Source organism: Heterocephalus glaber, unplaced genomic scaffold (assembly GCF_053883595.1).
Source record: "Heterocephalus glaber isolate CG9 unplaced genomic scaffold, H.glaber_assembly_v1.0 deba00000071, whole genome shotgun sequence".
In the NCBI taxonomy this organism is placed as follows: domain Eukaryota; kingdom Metazoa; phylum Chordata; class Mammalia; order Rodentia; family Bathyergidae; genus Heterocephalus; species Heterocephalus glaber.
This window is the reverse complement of record NW_028258137.1, coordinates 37,289,711-37,317,562: the sequence shown is the minus strand read 5'-3', so window position 1 is coordinate 37,317,562 and position 27,852 is coordinate 37,289,711. Positions and strand designations below refer to the sequence as shown.

Genomic DNA, 27,852 nt, shown 5'->3' with positions numbered 1-27,852 from the left:
GAACATTTTTGTGGTAAAGGACTTCCAACATAATGATTTTCACTTTAAAAATATATCAGATCTTGTCACAAATAACTGGACTTCAGAAGCTGGAGTGGGAATGGAATATACAGCATGTCAGTGTCAGATAAGAACATCTTGCAAATAATGAATTCATCTAACCAGCTGACAAAATGTTCATAAAATAAAAGCAGTATTCTTCATTACCTGCTTTGCTTAATTTATTAGTCTTGCTATTTGCTTTGAATGATAAAAGACAAGAATTGAAATGGGAACTTCAGCAAGGTTGAATTAGTAGATATATTAAAATATTTATATATGCATTCATATAGATGTGCTTTATAAGTACTATCAAAATTCTGTTATCTGCATTGCACCTGAAGTGTGAAATCATTAATTAAGAGCGTGCTCACACTATCCACAGTCCACCCGAAGTGAACAAAGTGAATACAAGAGGTAGAAACATCCAGATGCTGCATTTCTTCCCATCCATGCCTGCACTGCTGAAATGAAATAAACAGGCATTAATAATTAAGACCAAAGTCTACCTACCTCTTTCAAGATGGGGAAGAAGTCCAACTGGGAAAAAAATGTATTTTATGAAACCATGATTCAAATCAGTGTTGTCATTGCCACCTGCTCAGGTGGGAAATCCCTTGGGCCTGGGCAGTTAAGGTATTGTTATCTAGCATTAGTTTAAAGATTCCAGTCTTAACTGTGATCTGCTGGGAAATTTCTTATAAAAATTTTTATCCTTCTAAATTCATCAAAACATTTAAGAAAGAACAGTGGGGCTTGGGCTAGGACTTTCAGGAGAAGAGCTAGGTACCAAGGTCTACTCCAACCTACTTTTAGCACTATTCTTAACATTTATGGATTTGTGGCTCGGAGATATACATCATCTACAGGCTGGCAGAAAGACTGTCAGAAAGAAATGGTTACTCAGTAAATTAGCAATATAGAGGGCAATGACAAATGCTTTGCAAACCTCAACTTTGAGCAGCTATCTCTGTAGAGTCTAAAGATGAATGCTCTGGGAAACTGCATTAAATCAGCTGCAGTACACACACTGGAAAAAATACAAACATCAGGTATTTTTGCTTATATCTTTTTATTGGTGGTGGTGGTGGTGGTACTAGGGACTGAACCCCATGCCTCCTTTACACTGAGCCACATCCCCAAGATTTTATTTATTTTATTTTGAGTCAGTGTCTCACTGAGTTGCTAAGTTGCCCAGGCTGGGCTTGAACTTGAAATCTTCCTGCCTCAGCCTCCCAAATATTACTATATTTTTAAAGCAAAAAATGTGTCAATTAAAATTTCCTCCAAATGAAATGAAAACTAGAAGCTTCAGATATTAACTATGAAAAATTATTTCTATCAAAATGAAAAGAATTAATTAGCACTTTACATCTCATCCTTGCCTAAAAAATCAGACAAAATCTACTAGATACACTGATGACAACATAATCCTTACAGCAAAAACACAAGGTCTAACAAAATAAAGTACCCAAGTGATTTCCACTGGAGGTCACCGGCCAAGCAGAACAACAATGCAATGAAATGGCATTTCTAGGGAGACTTTGGTGCTCATTATTTTGAATTTTACAACTATCTGCAACAAGTTCATTTACTGGCTTTGAGCCAACACCACCACATTTCTGAGCTCCTCCACGACATCAGCTCCACATGCCCGTGGCCCCCTGGCCCTTCCAAGCGCAGACACCTGCCAGGACCCTGCTGCTGTCCAGAGGCTATGAGCTCCCAGACCCACCCTGCCGTCCTCGATGGAGCCTTCTGATCAGGAGACAGACACTGGGCCTAACCGCATGTCTTTAACAGTCATGCCTTCGTCTAAACACTCTCTGGGCTGGGGTGTCAAACAGATTACAGAATCTAGGAGCTGAAAGACATGACAGGCACTTCCAATCAATTTAATTCAATCTGATAGAATCCAATTCAATTAACAATTATTGATACTTTACTTGTGCCAGGAACTATACAGATAGTGGGAATGCTGAGTTGTGGTCTAATGAATACAACTGTATTTGTGTGTGTGTGTGTGTGTGGTACTGGGGATTGAACTCAGGACCTTGCTGCTTGAGAGGCAGGCGCAGTGCTACTGAGCTAAATCCCTGGCACTTGAATACAACTCTTTACATGCACCAGTCTATGCGATGTACAGATATTCCTCATTTAACAACCTGTTTGGCGATTGTTCAGACTTACCACCGAGGTGGGCTGCTCGGACTTTCGACCTGCATGCAGAACACAGGAACCTGTGTGGCAGTGTAGCCCTATGGTGGCTTCTTCTACTGTGTGTACTGTCATTTTTTGCTGATTGTACTGTACAGTGCTGTAGTTCTATGTTCTGTTACACATTACAGCAGTGCATGTAAGAGTTATGCAAATAAGTGCAAAGTCATCAATTTGGAGTTTCCTTTGACCATTTCTTTGAGCATTGTAATGTACATACTATGGACAATTCCTCATTTAGTGACCAATTCAATTAATGACCTAGTTGCAGAATTGGAACTCGGTGGTTCAACATCTGTATTCAGCAGTCTGGCCTTCTCTGTTCCAAGACTCCCTGTGGATGCCTGAAACCAGACAGCACTGAACCCTACCTATACTATGATTTTTCCTTTATGTATGTACATTTTCACTTAAAGGTATTTTTCCTTATATACAGATATATTTTCACTCAGAGGAAGCTTCCCTTTGGCACATCAGAATTGCATCACTACTCTGGGGCTTTAGATTGTTATTAAGTAAAATAAGGGTTACTTGAAAATTGCACTGTGCTACCTCAACAGCTGCTCCGAGGCCTGAGATGACTACTACGTGAGTTACAGGCAGGTCGTAAATACAGTGTAGACATATCGGACACAGGACGATTCGAATACTGGGCAGGATGGAGCAAGAGGACATGAAATTTCATCACACTATGTGGAACAGCACACAATTCAAGATTTAGGAAATGCTTATTTCTGGAATTTTCCATTTAACATCTTCAGGCCATGGTTCACTGCAGGTAACAGAATCCATGGAAAGAGAACCAGAAGGTAAGGGGTCTGCTGTAAAAGCTTCTGTCTGAACCAGGGGTGCGTGGCTTTGCAGTTATTATAATGTGGAAGAATGTGGACATTTAAACATACACGATATAGCCAGTCTATTCCTTTAGTTATGTCAGAAAAGATGTGGGCTAAGAAAGTGATCAATTACACTGACAGAACAATGGTTTAAGTGGCAACAGAGCAGGTAAACCTATTGTTCTAGATGGGCCACTGAAATTGGTGCTCAGCCAGGATGGGTTTGGCTGAAATAGTCATGCTGGACAGTTAGGAGCTTGAGTCTCTAACCATAGCTTCGCCAGAAACTGCTTCCTTGGGCCTGGGTGAGCTACTCATATCTGTAATGCTATTTCCCTGCCTCTCTGCAAGAAGACTGGTGAATTCAGAGAGAGGCAGAAAGACAGCGAAGATTGAGGCCTCCAAGGGTGTGGAACCTTGGCAGTTAACCTATGGGAAGTGCTTTATATCTTTGCAGTAACAGAAGGCTCCAGCATACTCAGAGTTATCATCCCTAGGGGAAATAGGAATTGTTTTTACATGTGGTGAGGGACAGAACAGAATGCCAATGTGTCAGTGTACAATGAAAAACACAGCTGTCAAATGGACAAATAATCACTTGGCTCCCCTATTAGGACCATCTATGTGGGAACCCAAGATTTGGAAGCAGGAAGTAGAGATGAAGAGTTAATGAGACAGCCCTAAGGCCATGGCAACAAGCTACACTTGTTTCCTGCACTGACTTCCTGTGAAGAAAGATGGCTGGGGAACAGAAATGTCCAGTGCAGCACTGGACTGGCCTCCAACCCTACCACTCCCAAGCTGTGTGATCCTGGGCGAGTCCTTCCCTCTCTAAGCCTTCGTCTAACCACAGAGATAACTCCCATCCTGCAGGATTGTGCTGAGAATGAACAGTGCCATAGGAAAAGCACTGTACTCTTATCCCATGCTCCTAAGCCTGACAACTATGACTACTCAGCAGACCCATTCCTGTGCTTGAACAAGGTCCCAGGCAGGCCAGGTCTCAGGACAACCTAACACTTTTTTCTCTAGGCTTCCGCTTTTCTAGGAAGGTGCAGACACCCTCCTTGATAGCAACAACATTTTTCTTCAAATGGCTTTCCAAAAAAATTAGTATCCTAACATCTTAATATTGAAGGTCCACCTTCCTGAGGTTCTGTTATTTTGCTGTTTGTCATTATGCACTGCTGTCCCCCTGCTTGGTATCAGAGATTGAACCCAGGGCTTTCACACTGGGAAAATCCCATCTCCTTCCTACCACCTTTTTTTCTTTTTAAGACAGAAACTTGCTCAGCTGCCCAGGCTGGTCTCAAATTTGCAATCCTTCTGCCTCAGCCTTGTAGGATTACAGGTGTGCACCACAATGCCCAGCTTGCTCATTTGTTTTGTTCTGGAAGCATCTAAACTGGTCAATGACTACCAAATTGTTTTATTTTTACTAGTTCAACTCTTATAAGGCAACCTAAGTCCAAATTCTTGGAAAACTATACTGTATCCCTTGCCTAATGATAGATGAAAATTGCCCCTTCTTAACTCTCAGAGATGCCCTGGGAAGTAAAAAGAGAGTCTATGAATGAATGAGTTTGCAATGGAACTACACTGGTGATTCTTCAGGGTTTCTTATGTCAGCTATGCTTTTCTTCTTTTTCTTTTGATAATTGTAAATTCACATGCGGTTGTGAGAAACAGCGGAGAGAGAGATCTGGCGTATCTTTTACTGCCTCTTCCTTATGGTAATATCCTGCATGACCACAGTACAGTATCGGAGACCCAGAAACTGGCATTGGTACAATCCACCAACTTTATTCAGATTTTACCAGTTTTATGCACAATCCTTTACTTTGTGTATTTAGTTTTATATAATTTTATCACTTGTGTGGATTTGTGTGACAATATGTTTATTGACCATTTATCTGTCTACTCAAATATTTTGTACATTTTCAAGTTGGGTTGTTGTTGTTGAGTTGTAGTTCTTTATATATTCTGGATATTAATCCCTGATCAAATATGAGATTTACAAAGTTTTCTCCCATTGTGTAAATTACATTTTGTGTAAATTACATCTACTGGTACTGTCATTTGATGCACAGAAGTTTTTAATTTTGATGAAGTCCAATTCATTGATTTCTTTTGTTGCCTGTTTTGGTGTCCTAGCCAAGAAATCTCTTCCAAGTCCAGTGCTATCAGGCTTTTTCTTTTGTTTCCTTCTAAGAGTTTTAAAGCTTTCATTCTTCCCACTTAGGGTTTAAGTCTAAGTTTTGTATATGGTTCATTGTATTGTACGTAAAGATCCAGAACCGTTTATCTAAAGACTGTCTTTCTCCATTGAATGGACTTGGCATTTAACAGGGTGTTTTGCAAATCAAACATTTTTACTTTTGAAAAGTGCTAACTTGCCAAATTTCCCTTTTATAGGTCATGCTTTTGATGTCAAGCCTAAGAACTCTGCCTAATTTGTTCTTGAAGATTTTCTTCCATGTTCTTTTTCTCTTTCTTTCTTTCTTTCTTTCTTTTTTATTTATAGTTTTACATTTAATTCTGTCATCTGGTTGTACCCTTGCTAAACATAAGTCTTCATTGTCTTACTGAATTTGGCCAGACCCTAGGGAGTACATAAATTCCTTTGGCCAGGATCAGGAAACATGACAATGTAGGTCAGACTGCTGCAGTAGTAGAGGAAGATTCTTACACTGAAGGACATAGCCATAGCCATGGTATGCATCGGCATGCTAGGTTCTTCAGGCAGCTAGCTGGTAAGTATAAGCCAAAGATCAGAGCTGTGTGTGTGTGTGTGTGTGTGTGTGTGTGTGTGTGTGTGTGTGAAACTCCTGTACCTATTCCATCTCCCCACCCACTTTTGCTCTACAAAGGCCTCTTAAGTGCCAAGCCCATGTGCAGACCAGCAGATCACAGAGCACAGCTCTTTTGGGACTGGTTTCTGCTTTTGTTAACCTGTTCCTGCCCCGTTCAACAGATCTCCATCCTTTCCTTTCTTTGTCCCTCCCGGGTGAGACTGTGTCAGCTAAAGAATGGGACTTTGTTATATGTACTTCTCTTTTCTGATCCCAGAGCATCTGTTTGTCCTTTAGTCCACATCCAGCTTATTATGTGGTCAAAGAACTTGAGGCTCTTGGTGTGGGGGGTTTGTGCAGAGGCCAGGAGGTGAACAGGACCAACTCTGAGCTGCCCTGACTGGGCAACTTCAGATAATGCACTTGATCGCAAGTACCTCTGTGAAGAACAAGGGGACAGATCTGTGAAACTAACTCCCTTGCCTTTGCCCCACTGTTGCCTGAGAATTAAAGTTCAAACTGATAGCCAGACTTGTTGTTGCATGCCTATAATCCCAGTACCTGAGAGGCTGAGGCAGGAAGATGGCCATGAGTTCAAGGCCAGCCTGAACTACATAGTGAGACCCCATCTCACAAAACCACAAGAACAATAACAATAAAATAAAATAAAGTTAAACTTGTGGGATAGTTCTTTTCCTTTCATTCTCCCAAATAAACTGGTCCCTTGCTTCCAGTGATGTTAAAAAGTGTCACCCAAACTTGACTTAGTGTCCCAACAAGGATGAGTCCCAATCTTCCCAAGAAAATAAACAAGTACCAGCTCACTAGGAGAGAATATTTTTCCTTACCTCTTTGAGGAGAGGGAGAAAAGGAAGGAATATTCCACACTCCAAGAGTTTAATCTTTGCACTCTGAACTGAACTTTTAAGAAATTCTATGTGGTTATTTACTTTATTCTTGCTAATCTTCCAGTAACATTACATAACCAAAAAGTCCATGTCCTAAATGGCTGTGTCTGGAACCTTGTCACTTAATGGGATTCTGACAAAAGGGGGAAAGGAGCCAGAATTGCATCAACTCTCTTGAAAGGGCCTGGCACTCATATTTGGTATGGGAGACTTTGCTGCAAATGGTCTTATTTATCCAAGTGAGTTGCAAAGCTGGTGTCCAGATGGGCAGATCTTCTCAGGCAGCCAACACTGCCGACTCAGTACATTTCTATTGATAAATGCGTTCTTCTCCCCCCAGTAAATGTCTCCCTCCACATCTGAGCGATCTTCACTCTGCATGTGGGTGAATCTGCATAGTGGGGACTCAGGACACGCTGCGTATGACAGTGACAGGCCTGTTTTCTATCTGCTCCTTTTGTGGTCTGGCACGCTCAAAGCGCTCATTTTTACTTACAGAGAAAATGAACCGAAGGAGAACGACTGTGCTGGCCCCCACCGTGGATGTTTTTATTGTTCTGAAAGTCTTTAGCTGCAAAGGGCCAAAGAAAATTTACCCTCTCTTCAGACAAGCTGAGAAATGGAATTGAGTCCATGGATCTTGTTACCTACAACGCAAAAAGGGGGTCTTTATACCATCACAGTCATGCCTCTTCATACTTTTATCCTCAAATGAAGCTACCAAAGTCAAAGAATGCCAGATAGTGTTACCAGTCTCAGTCTTTAAAGACAAACTTTCTATTTTATCAAGCGATAGTGAAACATCTCCAATTTACAAAAGGAAAAGTCAAGTCCTTTATTGACTTCATTTGCAGCTTTTAAAACTTTATCGATTCAGTCACCAGCACCACAAATAAACAAAACTTAGGTGAAAAAAACCACTTCTATTTTTTGCAGTGCTGGGGATTGAACCTGGGGTCTTGTGCATGCTAGGAATGTCGCTCAGCCTTTTTTTGAGACTGGGTATAATAAAATTGCCCAGGCTGGCCTCAAACTTCTGATGCTCCTGCCTCAGCCTCCACAGCAGCAGATTAGAGATGTGCACCACGGTGTCCAGCTGAGAAACTGCTTGTAATAATGACTGTGATGTGTCACAAAAGTGAAGATATTTTCTGGGACTGGAAAAGATTTGCTTGTTATAAATAAGGATTTTTTTTTTATTACATGGGGCAGTGGAGAGAGGCAGCCTTAGTTTATACACTGAGCAGGGCTTGGAACCCCAGCCCACTTACTAGTTGTGGGACCTTGATTAAGTCCTGTGCCTCAGTTTCTTTACCAGTAAAGTAGGAATAATAATGGTGTTAATCTCACAAGGTTTTTATGAAGAGTAAAAGTAAAATGAAACACTCAGAACAGTGTCTAGCATGTAATAAATGTTAACTACAGGTGTGGTGGCACAGGCTTGTAATCCCAGCTACTCAGGAGGCTGAGGGAGGAGGATTGTGAGGTTGAGCCCAGCATGGACAATTTAGCAAGACCCTGTTTTAAAAGGAAAAAAAAGTTAACTACAGTCATGCATTGCATAAAGACATTTTTGTTAACCACAAGGCCGCCTTTGTGAAGGTCCCCTGAGATTACACTGCCTACTGACCTCGCAGCCAGCTCTGTTTGTATTAAGTACCTGCTATAATGTCCTTAGAAGAGAGAGCTCATCTACTGTCACTATTTTCAGAACAAGTCCCTGTGGTTAAGTGACACACGACTGTATACTCCACTCCAAGTGCTGTTTGGGGTCTTCAGTTACCTTTTTCATTTTGTGATTTATCAGGAAATGAGCTCCCTGCCACAGCAACTCTTCATTCTATTCTCAAGGCCAGCTGAACTGCAGCAGAAAGACTAATGAGCCACCCAGGAATGACCAGGATTATCACAGGGTCCAAACCCAGAGCCACTGGGCGTCTTCATCATGTGTGTCATGGGCACATGTAAGGGACCGACATTCGGTTGTAATTCATCAGCAATTAGAAGTGGTAATGACAAGGACTATTTGTTTGGTTTTGTTTTCCTCCTAAAATGTTTACAGATTCTCATCTATAAACCAGCATGGGGAAATGTACGATACAGCCAAAAATTAAGTCCCACTCATTCTGCTAATGGTTAACATTTTTTCACTGAATCCCAAATTTGAGGGGGGCATGATAGTCAGGTGACCTGGTGTCTCCTTAAGAGTATATGACTTCCCCCTCTCAGCAGGTGTAAACATCACCCATCCATGAGGTCACTTGGTCTCCCACCCCTTACAAAATTTTTCATAAGCAATGACAAAACCCAATGTATTAGTTAGTAAAGGATTTCTGTACAATGTTTCCATTCCCCAAAGGGGAGGATGACTTTTAATTAGAACCAACGGTGACTGGTTTTTCTCTAATGCTGCCTTGATTTCCAGCAGCAATCACCTTCGTTCACTGACAGATGACTCCAGGGATGTTTTCATGCTGGAGGCCAAAGACTCTTTCTCAGATACAGACAGAGCATGCCATCCCAGCTGCATGCATGGAATAATCCCAGGAGGAATTCCCTCTGCAAGGACTTTAACTCAACAATACCTTGGAGTTTCTCTGCCAAGAGAAATAGAGTCCTTGGACTCCGTTTGTATTTCTAATGATAATAAATATACTGTCTGCATGTGACAGAAGCAGCTGCCAATCTGACAGTCACTGCTCTTTCCCCAGCTAACAGAAATTTGATTTTATCCAGGATGGAAACGAGTTCTGCCCAAGAGCACAGGGGGCAATGGGTGAATCCAAGCATCACTATCTCATGGACAAGTACCATTCCAGACTCCCCTCTACCTGGCCAAGGTGATGCAAAAAAGTCTCCAGAGTAGCAAGTGGGAAGGGTTTGCAGCCCTAAGCTTTGTTTCTGCCCACTTTCCTTCTTTCCCTCTTGGAATGACACAGTGAAAATATAGGACCTTGTTCAATAGCAGCCATTATGTAACCATGAGATGACAAACATGAGGACCCAGAGTCAACATATTGAGAATGGCAGAATAGAAGCCTAAAAGAGTCAGTCCTTAATAACATTATGAAGACACTGCATCATAGTTCTAATGCTACCATCATAATTCTAATACTACCATTCTCCAATCTTACAGTGTAAATCAATTAAAAATCTTTACTGCTTTATTACTGTAGGTTGGTATAACTGGGCAAATGGCCACTCAACGGTAAATTAATTAGCAGCCTCCCTACCAGTATAGCCCTGTGTATAAATTCCCTCAGAGGGATATGAGGAAAGATTCATATAATAATGGTGCTGCATTATATAAGAAATGCTGCATTATACCCTACTTTGGTATGCGTCTCTAGAAGCTAGGGACCAACTGTCTTATGACAATTGTTTAATTATTATGAATTTACCTCAACATTTTTCATCCACAGGGTGATGAAGAAGTTTTAGAAATAAAGTGGCAATGGCTGTTTAGGATTGTGATATAATTAATTTCATACTTAAGCATTGTTAAAATGGCAAATTTTTATTTATTTTTATTTATTTATTTATTTTTGTATATCCTTTTATTGGTACATTTTAGGTGTACAATATAATGACATTCATCATTGGAGATATGCACCTTTACATACTCTCTTGGATCTTATTTTTTCCCCCTTCCCCTGCCCTCCCTTCAACCCCTCCATCCCTCCCTATTTACAAAGGTTTTGTTTCCTTTTTTTCATTTTCTCATATTAATTCCATTCCCTTCTTTCCTTTCCCTACCCCTCCCACTTCCCCTTCCCCTTTGCTCCTTTTCTATTTCACATTGTCTATTATACCTTTCAGTCCTTATTTACACTTTCAGTTTCTCACACTAGAGAAACATTTTGGTATTTACACGTGTGTCCTATTTATTTCACTTAAGAGTATGGCCTCAATGTGCATCCATTTAGCAATAAATGTCTCTAATTTCTCATTTTTGATGGCTGAGTAGTACTCCATTTTATTAAAAAAACCCCACATTTTCTTTATCCAGTCTCCAGTTGCTGGGCATTTGGGCTGTTTCCAAGTTTTAGCTATTACAAACTGTGCTGCTGTGAACATGGGTACACATATATCACTGTGGTATGATTCTTTTAATTCTTTTGGGAAGATACCCAGTAGGGGAATAGCTGGGTCAAATGGGACTTCCAGTCCTAGTTCTTTGAGGTATCTCCATACTGATTTCCACAGTGGTTGCACCAGTCTACACTCCCACCAGCAGTGGGGCAGTGTTCCTCTTTCCCCACAGCCCCGCCAGCATTTGTTATTGGTTGATTTCATGATAACAGCCATTCTTTCTGGAGTGAGGTGGAATCTCAGCATTGTTTTCATCTGCATCTCTCGAATGGCCAGTGAAGTTGAACATTTTTTCATATGTTTATTTGCTATTTGTACTTCTTTGTCTGAGAAATGTCTGTTCATTTCAGATGCCCATTTTTGGACTGGGTCTTTAAATTTGGGAGGTCTGATTTGTTAAAGTTCTTTATAGGTTCTAGATAGTAGACCCTTGTCTGAGGAACAGCAGGTGAAAATTTTTTCCCACACTGTGGGTTGTCTCTTCACACTGCTGGTGGTTTCTCTTGCTGTGCAGAAGCTTTTTAGTAAGAAGAGATCCCACTTGTTGATTGTTTGTGCAAGATCACGGGCAACTGAGGTTTTGTTCATAAAATCTTTTCCTACCCCAATGTCTTCAAGAGTTCAACCTAACCTCTGTTCCAGCTGGTTCAGGGTTTCTGCTTTTATATTTAGATCTTTAATTCATTTCGATTTTAGTAAAATGGCAAATTTTAATATCTATGTTTCACCACAGTAAAATTAAAAAAAAACCACTTCATCAAAAAAAGATTAAAAGATGGACTGATCTTGAGACCGTACTGCTAAGTGAAATAAATCAGACAGAGAATGTTAACTGTCACATGGTTTCTCTTATGAGAAGCCCAAAGTATAAATAAAGAGCAACATAAACAAGAGATGGTAGGAAACAGGGACGCAGACTCTGTGGCGATGGGAAGGGATCTGGAGAAAGGAAGTAAAATGAGTATGGATTCCCTAAGATGAATGTAATTATTATATATCACAAACATATACTAATAAAAAAGATGAGAAGCACTACCTCACACCCATTAGAATGGCTATTATTAAAAAAAACCCCAAAACCAGGGTTGGCAAGGATGTAGGGCAATCTAAACCTCTACACAGTGTTGCTGGGAATGTGAAATGCTGCAGCCACTGTGCAAACTGTAAGACAGTTCCTCCAAAACTTAAAAATAGAATTACTGTATGATGCAGAAATTCTACTCTAGGGGTATAAATATAAGGACTGAGAGTGGGGGTTGAAACAGATATCTGTACACCCATGGCCATAGCAACATTATTCACAGTAGCCAAAGGATAGAAATAACCCAAGTGTCTATCAGTGGATGAATGGATACACAAAGTGTGGTATGCACATACAACAGGCTTTATAAAAGGAAGGGAATTCTGACATACTACAACATGGACAAACCTGAAAGACATTATGCTAAGTGAAATAGCCCATTCACAAAAAGACAAACACTGTGTTGTTATGCTTTAGATCCAGAATGTCCCCCAAACTCTCAGGCACTCTGAGGCAGGGCTTTTGGAAGGTGATTGGATCCCAGAGGTGCTACAGCTGACTTGCTTTTGGGAGGTAGGTCTGCTTAGAGGCGGTCACTGGGGATGGGACCTGGAAGGGTGGATCTCCTTCCTCAGCTCTTCCCTTCTCTCTGTGCTTTCTGGTCATCATGATGTGAGCAGCTTTCCTCAGCCAGGCCCTCTCATCATGCTGCTTCTGCCTTGGTGCCTGCCAGCTATGTACTGGAACTTCTGACACTGTAAGCCAAAACAAACCTTTCCTGTAAGCTGTGGGTGTTGGGTATTCTGCCTCGGTGACTCAAAAGTGACTATGAAGGTACGACCCACTGGCCTGAGGTGTGTGGAGTCAACTCTACTGAGACTGGAAGTTGTGTGGAGGTTGCCAGAGGCCAGCTGGGTGGGGGGCTGAGGAGTTACTGTTTGATGACTAGCTTCCCTTTTGCCACTGAGTCTGCACACTTAAAAGTAGCAAATTTCATGTTACAATATTTTATCACAACTTAAAAAAAGAATAGACACATAAGAACCAAGATGCATTATGTAAAGGTACAATTCCCAATGAGAAATGTAATTGTGTTGTATACCTAAAATGTACCAATAAAAGAATTTAACAACAACAACAACAAAAGAATAGACACAAGGAAAATGAATTTTTAAAACTTGGGTCTGTGTCAACAAAGTCTTTTGATTCTCCAAAAACAAGAACAAACTGTCACTTGGCCTAATGCAGAAGGCGGATCACACTGCTAAGGCGCCCATGAGGTTGATGTGCAGAGAGATGCAATAGAAGAGCTGTAAGGGTCGGGAACCCTGAAGGGCTGGAAGAGCCAATAACGTCTACACCTTCAACAAGAGACTAGAGTCAGAATCCAGTGCTGCCATCCCTCCCAAGTGTGCGGTTTCAGAGGCTTCAATATAGCTGCCCTGAAATGGAGAGAGGAACATCAGGGGGCCAGAAATAAAGTGATGGCCCAAGCTCTGAAAGGACGCTGGAGAGCTCACTGGGGTGTGGAGTGGAATGAAGGGATCAGAAGCGAGCTGAGCTGCTGTGAGAACTGGAGGGGCAAAGGGCCCACGGCCCATAGAAGCAACACTGTCGCACCGTCAGCCTCACCTCCCACAAGCAGGCGGTGGGCCGCGAGACCATCAAGGGGGCAGGTCCCTGAGTCACTCTAGGTTTGGCCAAAGAGTAAACTAAGCAGGAAGAGCCCCTTCCTCCAAGGAGAGGGTAAAGGACAAAGGGACAGGAAGAGCCCGGGATGAGACTCTCCCCACAGGGCAGAATGAGAGTCGAATGCGGAGTGCCCTCTTCTGCCAGGGCAGGGCCTTCCCGCTGCTCTGCCACGGACTCGGGTGGCCACGTGTGCCTGGGAGTTTTAGCTGTGGTCTTTCTCAACCCCGGTCACCACCCAGATGGGGTGTGAAGAGCAGCTCAGGAGAGACAACTTGCTGATTAGTTGCCAGGCATCAGGAACCACATCCGACTCTGACGGATGGACCGTGGACACAGGGTGTTGGCTGCTCTTTGGTGGCCTCAGGGGCTGAGTGTGGCAAGACTGCCAGCTGTCTATGAACTGTCCCCTTCATCCTCTGAGTCAAAGAAGAGCTAGATACATGGCTGCTTGGCTAAGTGATGCCCCCAGCCTCTGTGTTGTAACATAGCCACGTGACAATGAAGCAAGAGAGAAGGGAGGAGCCCACTTCCTGGCCTGGCACACACATCCTCCAACATTCATTCCTTATGAGCCAAGACCGGGGTGACCAAAAGACAGAGCCACGCTGAGGATGGCCCAGTTGTCACGAGCCCCTTCTGGCCCACCACTACAGCCCACCCACCCTGGACTATTACAGGAGAAGAGAAATAAACTTCATTTTGTTAAAGCCACAGTACTGTTGGATTTATTGTTATATGAACAGAACCTTTTACTCCTAATACATTCACCCAAACATTTCATCTGATATCTCACACTATCCCCGACCAAAATGACAAAGTCACGCTCTCCTTGAGCTTTGTTATTGTTGTTTTGTTCTGTTTTTTGAGACAGAGTCTTGCTGTCTAATTCAGGCTGGCCTTGAACTCTGTAGCCCAGGCTGGCCTCAAACTCATAGTGATCCTGCTGCCTCAGCCTCCCTTGTGCTGGGATTACAGGCATGTGCCACCACACCCAGGTCCTTGGGCTTCTTGACAGTCACCTTGATTCTTAGGTGATGCTAATGTAACACCCCTCTGCCCTGGGAATCAGGTGCCACTCAAGAGACCCAAGTGACTAGGTGATTTGCCTTGGGAGGCTGTGAAGAATTAAGGCCAGGAAATGAGTTCCTCAATTACCAGTGACCAGTCTTAAATACATATTTTTTACAAATATTTATAAATACACACATCTTTTGCCCAAAGATTTATCTGTATTCTATGTTCTCGAATCAAGTGAGTATTCAGAGTATGCTTGGAGGTACTAAGAAGCCTGGGTGCCGTTATGGATTCTACTTTACAGTGTGGCGACCACTCCCAACGAGCCTGCATCAGCAGCTCTAAAGAACCTTTTCTGGTCCTTTTTCCATAGCAGTTATTTTATGTGCTTTCATATCCCTTGGGCAACAAACCAAACAAAAACCTGTGAAGCAGTCTGACCAAGAAAAAATGAGAATCTTGTGCCGAGGGTTCTGGCCACAGCACTGAGACAGCTTCATGGCAGCCTTTTCTGGGCCACAGCGTCAGCTCCCAGAGCCACAGCGAGCAGCTGCCCTCAGCCATCAACAGCCTAGGCCTGGCTCAGGGAGGAGAAGCGGCCAAACAGGAAACAAACTGGAGCAAAGCAAGAACGCCCCACTCCATCACCAGAGGACAGTTGGGCCCAGTAAGTCCAGGGATGGGGGTCTGAGGAGTAAATCCCTGCTGCATCTTATGCAGCTGATGGCAGGACTCCAAGGCTGAGAAATGCTGGGCTAGCACTTGGGCCATCAAGCCTCCAACATGAACCTGGATCTCCGCATCCGACAAGGAGGATGTGTTATACAAAGGTGCCGGTCAGCAGGGTCATTCTCCATTAGAATGGGGACACAGACAGAGCAGGAGCTGTGAGTACATGACGTCCGGGATCTGGATTCTGGTTTCAAGTGGCTCTGCCACTTGGTAGCTGGGGGAAGCAGGTAAAGCTGCTTAACCTCACTAAGGCTCTACTTTCTCATCTACAAAGAGGAGTTCCTAAAGGGGCCTGCTTCTTTGCAATGAAGACCAAGAGAGTTATCACAGATAAGACTCTTGGATGAGCACACAAGCCCGTAATAACCTGAAGCTGTTATTATAAGTGGATGTGTTGATAACATGGATGCCCACCCCATTTGTGGTCCAAGAGAAGGAAGGAGAACTGGAGATTTGTTGCAGTTTACTGGGGACTGCTTAGGAATTTCACGAGAAACGTGAAAGAGAAGGTAAGATAGGCTTTCTGTGTTCTCTTGGCGAAGCAGGGCATGACCTTGTAAAACAGTCCTTCAACAGTCTCTGAGAAATCACTATACATTCATGATTTCTTTAGGAGGACAAAAAAAGAAAAACAAAACCACCACACACATAAACTATACCCACACCAAGATGGCTTGTTGGAGTTCAGATGGATGCTGGGAAGGTTGTACATCATCCTGCCTCCTTTGAGCAGCAAGAAGAGCTAATCTACAACTCAGAACCCAAACTCCCTGTATGCCGCCACATCACCAGAATGACAAAGAGCGGCACCAGGCGCTTGGAAAACAGTTCACTGTCTGATGCCTGTTCTGCTGACAGCAGCCAGGACCCCACACACTTGACCCACTGCAACTGCTGCCCTCACAAAGAACTCTGACCCAAACCCAAACCCTCCTGGAACAGACCTCAAAAAGGGCCCACTTTCTCCACCTTTTTCCAACCCTCCCTCATTTATTACAGATGATGCCATTCTACATTAATTTTTGTTTGTTTGAGATAGGGTCTTGCTGGGTAGTTCAGACAGGCTTTGAACTCACTATGTAGCTAAAACTGGCCTTGAACTCTCTGATCCTCCTGACTCAGCCGCTCAAGACACATTCCAGGCATGTGTCACCATGCCCAGCACATTTTACATGACTTTGAAACACTTAGATGACTCCATGTTATGAATAAGAGTGCATCCATGGAAGTAGGAGCAGAATTAGGAAAATCACCGTGTTGGTTAATTTTTGTTTGTTTTGTGATGCTGGGACTAGAACCCAGGGCTTAGCACATACTAGGTGGGCTCTCCACCTCTGAGCTACACTGCCAGCCTCGTAATGTTCATTTTATGTGCCCACCTAACTGGGCTGAGGGATGCCCAGACAGCCGACAAAACGTTGTTGCTGGGTATGTCCAGAGCGTTTCTGGAAGAGATTAGCATCACAGCTGGTGGATGCCAATGTGCGTGGCAGTAGTAGCTCCCTGAGGCCCATGGAGGATGACAAGCTGGGGCCAGCTCCTTGAGCTGCAACAGCATCCTCACCTGCTGCTGCTTCTCAGAGCTCTGGATTCTCAAGCACTGGAGCTCCAGCTCACACCAGGAGCTCCCCCTTCTCAGCCTCGACCTGTGACTGAGCTGTCCCCCCAGCTGACTGCACGCTCCCTAACTGTACAAGCCAATCCTATAAATCTCCCTGCATGTGACTGTGTCCTGCCACCTCTGCTGCTCTGCAGAACGCTAACCCATGCAACCACCAGTGAAGGTGGCTGCACAGGTAACCAACAAAGGCAAGCACATCAAACACAGGGTAACAGGGATGTGCTCGTGTGCTGGGAGGGGCGTGTGCCCCACTCTCCTCGGTAAGCAGAGGCCGGCATGAGCACCAACTGTCATCTTCCCCCCACACAGGCCCCAGCTACCTGCCCCTCAGTGACCTTCAAAGACTCTATGCTATTCACCAGACCCGGATGCACCACCTCCTTCATGGCTCACATGCCAGCTCCTTCTGTGGTCAGCTCCCTGTCCCTATGATGCGGGTCACACAAAGATACTCTCTTCCTCTCTTAGGTGGAAGGAATGGGCAGCTGAATCACCTTATGACACTTATGTGGTCTCCTCCAGGTCCCCCTCTGTTCTGTGCCACACCTACACTGACAGTCTTTCCCCTGTGGTCTGGCTGCCTGGCCACTGGGTGGTCTGAGTACAATCGGATCTGCTAGGGCCGCTCTCTCTCTCCTCCAGCTCCGGCAACTGCACAATTCACCTGAAAAACAGTGCTACACAACATGGTAGAGCACAAAGAATGGACTGAAAGAATATTTTTTAGAAAGAGCTCATCAGAAGACAGGCATGATGGCACAAAATGGACAGACAAACAAAAAAGCCCAACAGCACTAATCATCAGGGAAATGAATACAAATCAAAAGCACAAGAGGTATCACCTCACTCCAGCAAGAATGGTAAATATGAAAAAGACAGAAGATAACAAGTGCTGGAGAGGCTGTAGAGATAAGGGAATCCTTGCACATTGTTGGAAATGTATACTAGTATAGCTATTACAGAACACAGTATAGAAAGTCTTCAAAAAATTAAAAATAGACTCCCATATCCAGCTACTGCTTCCAAAGGCAGTGAAGTCGGTTTGTTGGAGTCACCTGCATTCCCATGTCCACCCCAGCACTTTTCACAGTGGCCGGGAAACAGAAACAACTCCAGTGTCCATCAACTGATGCAAGGATAAAGAAAATGTGGTGCATACACACGATGGAATACCACCCAGCCTTTAAAAAGCACGAGATCTGTCATTTGCAGCAATGTGATGGAAATCAGTATGTTAAGTGAAGTGAGCCAGGCACAGAAAGACAAATACCGCATGATCTCCCTCCTACATGGAATCTAAGAAAGCTGATCTCACAGCAGTGCAGAGAAGGATGGCGGTTACCAGCGGTGGGGAGAGGTGGGGAAGAGGGAGGGATGGAGACAGGGTGATCAATGGGCACTGCTATGCTTTATATCCAGATGTCCCCCAAAGCCTCATGTGCTCACAGGTGGGGCTCTGGAGAGGTGACTGGATCATGGGAGTGTGATACTCATCAATGCATTCGTCCACTGCTGAGTTTACAGCTGACTTGCTGTTAGGAGGTGGGATCTGGTTGGAAGAGCAGGGTTACCACGGCCATGGCTTGGCAAGGTTCATCTCTTCCCTGCTCCTCCCTTCGCTCTCTCTCTGCTTCCCAGCCACCATGCCACGAGTACCTCTACTCCACCAGGCCCCTCTGCCATGCTGCCCTGCCTTGGAGCCAGCCGACCATGGGCTGACAGGTGAGCCAAAACAAACTTCTCCTTCCTTTAAGTCGTGGGTGTCTGGTATTGTGTCTCAGTGACAAGGAAAGTGATAAAGACAGAGGCCAAGCTGTAGTGAGATAGGAGAAATAAATTCTGGTGTGATAGTGCACACCAGGGTGGCTACAGATAACAATAATGTGCTATATACTTCAAAGAGCTGGAAGAAATGATTCTGAATTTCACCATAAGGAAATGATCAATGTTTGAGGAGATAGACATGTTAGATACACTTAACTTGAGTGAAATATTACACAATGAATATATATACATATATAATTCATTGTGTAATATATATATATACACACATATATCTCAAAATACAATATGGTATCCCATAAATACTATGTACATTTTCTACATTTTCATTTATGTTTAAATATTTTTAAAATAATGAAAAAGAATAGCACTTTGTCAAACTAGACTTGACAGAAACATCCTTGATGCTATTATTCTAAATCTATATCCCACTTTAGCTTTTGACATCATACAGTTTACTCCATGAAATGACTCACAAGGATTTTTTCCTAATGCAAACAACTAATGTTTGCTTTACTCTCATTATGATGATTTTCTCTCAGGCTCACATATCTGTGATGGGGAGCTTGTTCCTAGCAGCCGAGTGTCTCCCAGGGATGAGGGAGGGACCCTGCCACATGCAGGGCTTAGCCCTGGGGCCTGGGGAGACTGGTGGGTGTCATGGCCCTGCCTAGGCCAGCTCTGCTCTTCGCCTGCTCACACGGAGGGCAGGGACCACATCCCAGGCATTCCATCCCTTCATATCATGTGGACTCATGGACTGGACATGCATGGTATTAAAAATCAGAAGGTGCGAGGTGAAAATCCCTGGTAATGCCTCGTCCTGGATAGTTAATGGTTACTGGGTCAACATCTACACTCCCAGGCTCTTTCCCTCAAACGTGCACTTGGGAAACTTTTTACTTGACCATCTGCTGTCTGTCACCACATGTGTCCTCTCAGTCTTGCTGCCTGGGCCCTGCCTTCAGTCTGACCTCCTCCATAACTGGCAGCTTTCAGGCCAAGAGGCTTAGCATTGTCTCAGGCACCTTGATCTCTTATCCACTCCATGTGCCGGAGACCCTGAGCCCAAACGGATCTCGTCCAGCCTCACCAGCTCTCACCACAGCAGCCGGAGGACACCTTTGAAGTTCACACTGGATCCTGTCACTGTTAGCCTCTACTCACAGTGCCCACCCACTCCGCCCTGGCTGCCACTCACCTCCCCTGGCTCCAGCCACTCCAGCATCCTTGCATTTCCTTGGCCACATGGAGTTCCTTGATCTGCACAGCCCCCCAGTGCTATGGTTTTATTTTCTGTTCCCTGCTTTATCCCCAGTGGCTCAAAGCCCATGCCCCCAGGAGGACAAGCTGTAAACATCTGGGGAAGAACAAATGCCAGATGCTGTGCTAGGAAATGGGAAATAGGAGATTTTAAAAACAAGACAAAGCAGGAGCTTTGGCTCCAGGGAACTTAAATGAGAACACAAGTAATGACAGTCTTAGGATCACATGGCAGTTGTTTGCCACACATAAGTTGAAAACAAAGAGATTCATCTATACTACAGTGAGGGTAACTAAAGTGCAGGCAGAGATTAGGACAGGGTCCACCGACACTGTAGCACTGAGCAGGGCCTTCAACTGAGACCCCCACCGCAGGATGCTGTAAGAGAAAGGTGGGCTCCCTGCCCACACATGGAAAGGGATCAGGACTCATGGGGAGAGGACGGGATGCAGAGGAGAGATGGGAGGTGGGAAGCAAGGCTGGGGGTGCATCGCTGGGTATTGGGGACACTGAAAGCCTTCATTAGGAGCAAGGGGAAGATGGTGCCTCGGAGGCAGAGCAGGAGAGAGAAAAGCTGTGCAAAGTTCACTTCTTAGGCAAAGAAATAGAACCTGCTCTTTACAGGACAGTGCACCTTTTGGGGCTGAGGGCCAGGAAGAGGCAACAATGGTTGAATGTAAAGGAAGCATAAGAACAAGTAGAGCAGATTTTTCCTGGCACTCAATGCGAGATCCTAGCTGCTAAACCAGTCTGGGTCCTGACAGTGGTCAGAAACATCTGGGAGCTGTTGGAATCCACCTGCCTGGAAAGCACTTCCTGGGGAAATAATAAGAATGACAGTCTGGCAGCAGGCCTGCCGAGCACTTTCTAGGGAGTCACTTATTCATTCCTCACATTCACTACACAAAAAGGAGACCAGTCTGCTGCCAGTTTCCAAGGAGGACACAGAGGCCGACAGAGCTTTATTGTTTTGCTGAGGGCCACACAGTGCATCAGTGGTTGTGTCCTAGGTGGTAGACGATTCTCCCTGCATCCTGCTAGGCTTTCTACCCCGAGATAACACCTGCCAGAGCTCCTCCATTAACTGTAACGCTTTGATGCTGTTCTAATCCATCCCATCTTGACAGCTGTGCTTCTGATCCCTACTGACAATCTTTCTGAAGTCCACCCTAACCCCGAAGGATGACACCCCAAGCACAGTGACCAAGGGCTTCTCTTGGGGATGGTGACTCTGTGTCCCTGGGAGTCCTCCCCATCTTTTCAGAGCCAGTTCCCCTTTCAGGAATGTAGAAAGGCTTCCCTCACCATCCAGTCCATACCAGGTTTTCTGCCAAAAACAAAACAAAATGAAAACACTTTATCTCACAGTTCTTCGCTTCAGTGAATAGATCTCCAGAGTTTCTGAGTCAGCCACATGGATACAGTGGCTTTGGATTGATTTGGATCACCTGCACTGCATTTCCCACAATGTCCCATGGGTTTCGGGTGAGGGAGACCACACACAACCATGGTCACAGATTTGGAGGTGAAAGTGAAGCACTAGCCATTGAGGAAAAACAAATGCTTATCTGGAATACTCCAAATGGGCAAGGACACTTTCCTTTCACCCTGGGAGAGCTGGGGTCACACACACTGCTTGGTGCCTGCTGGGCTCCCTCTAGGGTTTGGGCAGCTGCAGGGCCGGGAACTGCTCCCCGGCCCCAGGCCCCTTCTGCTTCTCTGCCCGGGGTGTGTTTAGCTATATGGGGACAGCAGCAGGGACCAGGCTGGCTCAGCAACCCCTGGGGTCCTGCTCACACTCATGATCTCGGGCGTGGGCTTGGGGATCCAGTCCTCCCTCGATGTCCTCCCATACTTCTTTACACCACCATCCCTTCCCACACTCTGCCCAGGGCTTGTCCACCCCAGCAAGGAAAGGGAGATGAGCCCTTTACGCAGACGGGTGCACCAGCTGCACAGCTTCGAGGTCCCAGCCCCTGTAACCAGTCACAGTCGCATGTGCACGAACCCCTTACCCACTTCTCTCTCCGAGCCCAACACAGACAGGAAGGCACATGCAAGCATTACCTCGAAGTGGCCAGGGCTCACTCATTCTGATTATTTATTCACACTCTGAGGGCAGGCTCAAGGAGAGGGGAAGGAGGGAAATGAAAGGGCAGGGAAGGAGTGCAAAGGGACAGAGAAAATCAAAGTAATCTGCGATGACATCATAGGTGCCTATTTCATGCCAGACACTATGCCACGCACTGGAAACACAGAGATCAATAATAGCTTAGATCTCATAGTCTACGGGGGAGGAGGACTCTCACAGCAAGAAGGATAATAGGATAAGTGCTATATAATAGGCTTGAATAAAAGAGTATAGGAACTCGGAGGAGGAAGTCATTAACTGCGTCTGAGGGGACCAAGGAGGCTCTGAAGAGGAAGGAGGCTCACGCGGGCCAGGAGGCTGGGAGGCTGGTGCACCAGGGGTGGGATCCCTGACCTCCGCAGCCATCCATGTCACCTGGGTGCACCCCTGAGGGTTCCACTCAGGAGGTCCGGCCCCAGGCTGGAGAGTTTGTGTGTTGCCAGGCTAATCCTGAATACCTTGGCTCCAGCGGATCTTTCCGCCTCAGCCTTCTCAGTGCTGGGACTAAGCATCCACTGCCACACCCTGATTGCAGCAGAATGTGCATGAAGAAATCTAAGAGCTAGTTCTTTTTTTTTTTTTTGGTACTAGGGATTGAACCAAGAGCTTCTCACTGAGCTACATCCCAGCCCCTCTTTTTTGGTTTTGTTTTGAGACAGCATCTCACTAAGTTGCTAAGCTGCCCAGGCTGGGCTGGAACTTGCACTCTTCCTGCTGCAGCCTCCCAAGGTTACACTGCTGGGATCACAGGTGTGGGCTACCACATCTGGCTTAAGACCTTTTTTTTCCAGACAGGGTCTTGCTCTGTAGTTCAGGCTGACCTTGAGCTCACTGGGTAGCCCAGCCTGGCCTTGAACTCACAGCCATTCTCCTGCCTCAAGTTCTCAAGCAACCACCTCTAACACAAAAACCGACCTTTCAAATGTCTTAAAAGTGGGCTGGGGATGTAGCTGAGCAGTGCGGCACCTGCCTGGCAAGCATGAGGCCCTGAGTTCAATTCCTGGTATCAAAAAAAGAAAAGAAAAAGACCTCAACTGAGCTTTAGACATTTACAGCTAAATGGATGGACCTTGAGACCATACTCTTAAGTGAAATAAATCAGACACACATGTTTAAATATCACATTGTTTCTCTGGTGTGAGAAACCAAAAGTGGAAATAAGGACTAAAATGTATAATAGATATTGGGAAATGAGAAGAAAACGTTCAAATGGGAAGGGGAACGAGGAAGGAGGGAGGGAGGGATAAAAAATATGAAAAATAATGTTAAAAGTATAATGTATATTTATTTTGATCAGAGTGTGTAATACGTGTGTGTATATATACACCTCTAATAATACAGTTATAGATATCTATAAGTTATAGGTAACTGAGAGCAAGGCAAAACACTTCTTATTTGAAGACATACAAGTGCTGTTCTGTCAGGTTTCTAAAGAAATTCAACTGATTCCTACTTCTCATACTCCCACAAAATAACTACTTTTGCTTTCATTTGCATATTCATTTAATAGTTTTTTTATAATTCAGTATTCTGATTTACAAATGTTCTTTTTCAAGTACTCTTTTGCACTGGTTATAACATTTACCTCGTTCCTGCAGTGATTAGTGTGCACAATGCAGTTTAACGTGTGTTCATTTTTATATCTGCATGAGTGCAATGGATTTCTCTTTTGCTGAAAATTACCCGTGAAGAGTTGCAAACTTTTATGGAAAAGCTAATTTTAATGCAAACTAAATTATGCTAGAATATTGAAAACTATGTTAAGCTGCCTGACCTTATTTGGAGATAGACTGCTTTTGAAGCCAAAAACTCATAAGCATATCTCCAAAAAATGAAAACTGAAGGCTAATTTTATTTCTGAATAAAAATAAAAGATATCAATTCTCAGTCTTAAACTTCACAATTCTTTACTAATTATTTTTTACATGTCCACAGCTTATGCCGTCAAACTAAAAAAAAACAAGACATCAATTATTACTGTCCTTAGAGCTTGTGGGATGGTTTATTTACTGGTGTTTCAGAAAAATCACTTTTGGCTCCTTCTTTCTAATATTGATTGGATTGATTATGGATTGATTATGAGGCAGCCTTCCTAAAACATGCTATTTAGCACTTTAATAATTTTTAAAAATGACCATAGTTTAAGGAATATTCAGCCAAATTTATAAAAACAAAAAAGACTTCAAGTCCAAAGCATAAACTTTCAATGAGTTATAAGGACACAGAAATGTTATCTGATGGATTAAAGCAATGTAAACCTACCATCACAGGTATGTATGTATATCTATTTATTTTTTTTAGACAGGGTCTTGTCTTGCTAAATTGTCCAGGCTGGCTTTGAACTTGAGATCCTCCTTCTTTGGCCTCTGTAGTACTGGGATTATAGGCGTGTCCCACCATGACCAGTTCTATCACAGGCTTTAATATCAACAAATCTGGTTTGTTTTTTAAAAAGTTACTACCTGGAACTTTCATGTTACTGAATTTAGTTAGACACTCAAAACTAACTAACTAACAACTAACTCCTAATCTCTTTTGAAACCTTGTTTTTAGCAACTGTAGTTTTGCCAGGCAAGTTGCTTTTTAGAACAAAAACTCTCAGTGAAAGATTGCTATTCTACAGACAATTCAGAATACAAGAAGAGAATACCTACCACAACGAAATATAAGTTACTTCAGAAGAGTGAAGACGCATCAGAAATTTTATTAATATATTCATTTTAGAAAAGGAAAATATCACATATCTTTAAAAAGCATTGAGTAAAAAATCTACCAACATTCTATATAGTTTCTGAAAAAGCAGCCTTAAGAGGACTGGGAATAGCAGGCTATTTCATCAAATGATTTTTTAAAAAGGTCTAAAATCAGTAGGCAGTATCGTGTGCATGTACGTGTGTGCGTGTGTGTGTGTGTTTGTGTGTATGTGTGATATTGAGGACTGAGGCCATGCCCTTTGCACTGAGCTACAACCCCAGCCCCTCTTCCCTCACATGCTCTTTCACTGTCTGTCTGTCTATTATTTTAAGACAAGATCTCACTAAGTCACTAAGTTGCCCAGGCTGGGCTTGAACTTGGGATCCTCCTGCTTCAGCCTCCCAAAGTGCTGGGATTAACAGGGGTGTGCCACCATGCCTGGCTTGCCAGCACTATTCTTAACCACGAAGGCATAATAGAAGCATTCTCTTTAAAACCAGGACCAATATAAGGGCAGACTCTGCTGATGTTTATTTAGCAATGTTCTAGAGTCTTTGGACAACATGGTGACACATAAACTAGAAATCAAAGTGTAATGTTTTAATGAAAGATGCAAAAATCATTTGATTCCAGACAATAGACTTGTATCAACCTCACCTTCATCCTACACCTGCAAAAGACTTAAAAGTGAAAAGCGATTGAATTTGACAAGTGATTTGGGCAAAGTGGCTGGATACAAAACAAACATTTAAAAATCAATAGCTTCCCTGCATACTTGCAAAAACAATTACAAGATGTAATAGGAAAGGAACCCATTTCCCATGTGCAAGGTGTAATATACAGAGGGAAAAGTTTGATGAAAGATAAAAAGACGGTCCAAATAAAACGGTAGGAAAAAGTTGTCAATTCCATGCAAGATGCTTCTATCTTTAAATGGAGTCAGGGGGTTACTGCCTCAAAATCACCTCAGAGACTTAGGAGAATGGAAACTCCCAGGCTTATAGAATCGGAAGTGAGACGAGGAAAGCTTGCAAGAAACCTCTCTGCATAACCTGCTCCCCAGGTGATTCTCATACTCGGTGAAGTTTAGCAACTGAAGCTTTACCTAGATTTCATGAAAGTCCTCGAAGGGCTGCCCGTCCACATGTTAAAAGTATGTCATTCACTTAAGGCACATATCGGAAGCATATCATGAACTTCAGGAACAAAAATAATGTCTTGTGCAGAAGCCAACAAACCAATCAACAGATTAGAATACACAGGCCCGGGACAAACTCCTGCCTAAGTAAGTCACAGAAGTTGTTCCTGTGTCCCTGACAGCATCACCCAGAAGCCGCTTTCCCAACCACCAGGGGGTTTTCTGGGCTTGGGCAGATGCTCCATGGTGCAAAAGGGATCCAGCGGGGGAGGCCACAGGTACACCCCACAGGTGGGTGAAAACCGGACCAAGGAGGGGCCCTGCGATTCCCAGCAAGGAGGCAAGAAGATGCCGTGCCACATCCTACAGGGCTGCAAGCTGAGCTCCGGGAAGATGCAGGCACTGACCGGGCTGGCTGCCCTGCACCTGGGGTGCTGGGGTGAGGAGCAGGTGGGAGGGCCGTGCACCAAAGGAAAAATGTTCCCCTTCCCCAAGCAGGGGCACCATGGCGGCCTGCACTGCTCACCCGAGGGGTGGGGTCCCAGTCTGTGCATGGTGAGGCGCTTGGCACGGTCCCTGCCTCTGCCCGTGCTCACAGCACCCCCTCCCTCTTCACAGCCAAAACTACTTCCCGTAGACCCTCATTTTATACACATAGGCAAGTATGTAGCTAGTATGGGTAGGGAAGCATTTTCTTCAGTTTATAAAGAAAGAAACCACAAAGGAAACAGCGATGGCTCTAGCCACAGGAGGCTAAACTTCTGTAAGATTCAAAAGTACGTGATAAACTGGGAAAATATTTACAAGCAATATGAAAAGGCCAATGTTCTTCATATATATGACAGTATAAGAAGAAAAAGATTAATACACCAAAATGAAACCAAGCAGGAGATGTGAACCCAGACTTTACTGTAAAATAAACAAATGTCTGTAGTTAGTACATATAAACTTCATTAAACTTCGCCAATAAAGAACATTTTAAAATAATAACTTTCCATTTTTTTTCTCTAGGAAAGCAAGGATCTTTCAAAAATGGCAATGCTTAGCTAGGTGTGGTGGTGCAGGCCTCTAATCCCAGCACTCTGGGAGGCTGAGGCAGGGGGATCACAAGTGCAAGCCCAGCCTGGGTGACTTAGTGACTTATCAAAATGCTGTCTCCAAATAAAAAATGAAAAGGGCTAAAGACATAGCTCAGTGTGAAGGCCTAGAATCCAACCTAACAGCCCCCCACACATACACAGAGAAAAGAGAAGGAATGCTTGATCTTGGCAAGGATATGTAGAAATGGGTATTCTCTATCCTGCTGGTGATGAATAAGTCAGGTCCTTGTACACACTTTAGCGAATAATTTGCAAATGAGTATCAGGAGGCTTAGGAAATCTTCTGCCCTTTGACTGTGTATTTGTAGGGGTGTAATGGGTTGAGCTGTGTCCCCTTCAGAAAGCCATGTCCAAGTCCCAATCCCTATTTCCTATGAATGTGACCTTCTTTGGAAATAGGGCCTTTACAGATGCAATTAATTAAGGCTCACAAGAGGAAATCATCACAGATGTAGGTGGGTGACTGGTGTCCCTGTAAGGAGAGGAGAGGACACAGCAAGACATACAGAGAAGAAAGTGGAAACTGGAGTGACACTGCCAAAGTCAGGGAAAGCCAGGAGCCTCAGCAGCTGCAAGAGGCCAGGAAGCTCTGTCTCCCAAGCCTTCAAAAGGAGCCTGGCTCCGCCAAGTGCTCAGCATTGGATTCCTGACCTCCAGCACTGTAAGAGAATAAGCTGCTGCTGTCTGGAGCTACCGATTGGCTGTGGCAGCCATTGGGGAACAATACACCAAGGAAACAATTGGGGGTATGAACAAAGGTTCGTATAGTGTACTTAAAT

General features: G+C 44.1%; 1 protein-coding gene across 5 annotated transcripts in view; it reads right to left on the bottom strand.

Annotated features, from left to right (window-relative positions):
- Tmem150c (transmembrane protein 150C) overlaps positions 1-27,852 on the bottom strand; it is a 72,445-nt gene that overhangs the window by 21,038 nt on the left and 23,555 nt on the right. For 2 of the 5 annotated variants that reach the window (XM_004847969.4, XM_087207100.1), the window contains exon 2: positions 414-500. In XM_004847969.4, the coding sequence (XP_004848026.2) occupies positions 414-493 (80 nt within the window). In that variant the 5' untranslated portion in view covers positions 494-500. Of the gene's footprint in view, positions 1-413; positions 504-7,288; positions 7,440-27,852 lie in introns of all 5 variants that reach the window. The other 3 variants (XM_087207114.1, XM_004847970.4, XM_087207108.1) reach the window with 2 other exon arrangements.